This window comes from Branchiostoma floridae, chromosome 3 (genome assembly GCF_000003815.2).
Source record: "Branchiostoma floridae strain S238N-H82 chromosome 3, Bfl_VNyyK, whole genome shotgun sequence".
Taxonomy (NCBI): domain Eukaryota; kingdom Metazoa; phylum Chordata; class Leptocardii; order Amphioxiformes; family Branchiostomatidae; genus Branchiostoma; species Branchiostoma floridae.
The window spans coordinates 30,949,907-30,951,844 of record NC_049981.1 but is presented as its reverse complement, the minus strand read 5'-3'; the positions used below and the strand labels follow the sequence as shown (position 1 = coordinate 30,951,844).

At 44.2% G+C, this 1,938-nt stretch overlaps 1 protein-coding gene across 1 annotated transcript in view; it reads left to right on the top strand.

The window, feature by feature from the left end:
- Positions 1–1,872, top strand: part of LOC118411824 — a 42,057-nt gene extending 40,185 nt beyond the window's left edge. The window contains exons 19-20 of the mRNA XM_035814312.1: positions 623–1,426; positions 1,861–1,872. Of these exons, the coding sequence (XP_035670205.1) occupies positions 623–1,426; positions 1,861–1,872 (816 nt within the window). The remainder of the gene's footprint in view (positions 1–622; positions 1,427–1,860) is intronic.
- The last annotated feature ends 66 nt before the right edge of the window (positions 1,873–1,938 follow it).

Below are 1,938 nucleotides of genomic sequence, written 5' to 3'. Positions count from 1 at the left end.
TACTTTTACTTGTCTCTACATGATGTACTGTACCTGCTGCTCTTTTGGTTCTCTCAATTACATCATATTTCATTATGTGAAATCTTGGTTCCATAATTATGTATTCTGCTTATCTGTTATATGATTTGATATCTTCTTCCAATGATTGTTCCTTCTGTTTATCTGGCATATATATCTTCTTTATACATTTTCTCAACCTTCTGTTCAGTACCTGATGATTTTGTTAAACTGTACCTCCGTCTCCTTGCTGTACTATGTATGTATCGATCATCATATCATTCTGGTGTCTTACAAGCCTAGGGGTCTTGGCGTATAGTGCAAGAAATGTTGATAAATCCTCATTCGTTCATTCATTCATTGGTTTGTTCATTCATTCATTCATACAGGTGCTTAAAGAAGCACTGCAGCAGGAAGATGTAACTGTAGATGCAGAAATGTTCGCAGTTTAATGTTCTCAGTTTTTGCGGTAGCCACGTCACTGCGAAGTTAAAACCACAGCGAACATATTCCCTCTACTGCGAAAGTAAATCCCTGCGAACTTAAATACATTTACAGTAACTTGATAAAACTTCATTCATTGATTAATTTGTTCATTCATTCATTCATTCGTTCATTCATACAGGTGCTTAAAGACGCCCTGCAGCTGGAAGACTCGACGGCAGGCTCGGTGAAGAGCGTTGACAGCGTGTCCAGTTCTGCCTCCTCCATGAATGCAGAGAAGGAAAACCTGAGACTGCGACACAAGCTAGACTTAGCCTCCACCGAGATCGACTCGCTACGGGAACAGCTGCAGTTTGAGCAATCGCTGGGAACCGTCCCCTCAACTCTCTCTCAGGGAAAACTCAAGGAACAGGAGAACAGGAAGCTGAAGGATAAAGTCTCTTCACTGACCTATGAACTAGAGACTCTCAGGGACAAACTGCATAGTGCAGAAGAGCCCCCTAGCAGTATTTTAGAGAAGGACAATGCAGAGTTGAGGAAGGAGCTCAGCGCAGCCAAAAGTGAGATTCAGTCTCTTCATGCTACCGTCGAGAGGTACAAGCTAAACCGTGAGGAGGTACAAGACAGCGTTCAGAAACTTGAGGCCGCACTTGAAGACGCTCACAAGGAGCAGCTTGTCCTCCAGAAGGAGATGACGTCCCTGAAGGAACAGTACAGCAAGGTCAAGAAGGAGTTGAAGGTCACGAAGAAACAGAACAAGGACGGAAGGACGTATGATTCCGACTCTCAAAGCGATGTGTCAGTAAGATCGGTGCCGTCGTCAAGTAGTGAGTACCTACCTCTTCCTGGAGACAGGGAAGTTAGCAGTCCTTACTCCAAACTCTACCACAAACTCAGACAGACCATCGATAAGACTGGACCACCTGCCAGTAAAGGGGGCGTGGGTCTCCCCTCGCCGTTCAAGGTCTCACAGAAAGAACAGGATGTGGGTGTAGGTCACTCTCAGGACAGGGACAGAACATCAGGAGGAGACAGTGCTGATGTCAAAAGTAGAGTAGTTTTCTCAGATAGCAAAACAGCAAATGCAGATGCAACAAAACATCAGATCAGCAAAACTTCGGACCACTATAACGAATACAGTAGAGAAGAAAAAAGGGATGACTATTCCTACAATTACTCGAGTAGGAATGGCAAAGTGTGGGACTATGATGATCAAAATGAACGTTCGTCAAAAACATCAACGTTTGAATCGCAACAAACAAAGATTTCAAGAGAAGCAGAGGAAAAAGTTTCAACAAATGACCTTGACTTGATGTCATCTTACCCACAAGATGGAAATGATGACCTTCAAAAAACCCTGGAGAAGTACTCAAGGTCATGGATGTCTCAAGGACACTACAGTTCACCTTCCTACTCCAGAACGTGGGATGACCAAGGTGACATTGCTAAGAACCTTGACCTTGAATTCAAGGGCAGTGAGGGTGGGGAGGGGGGCCC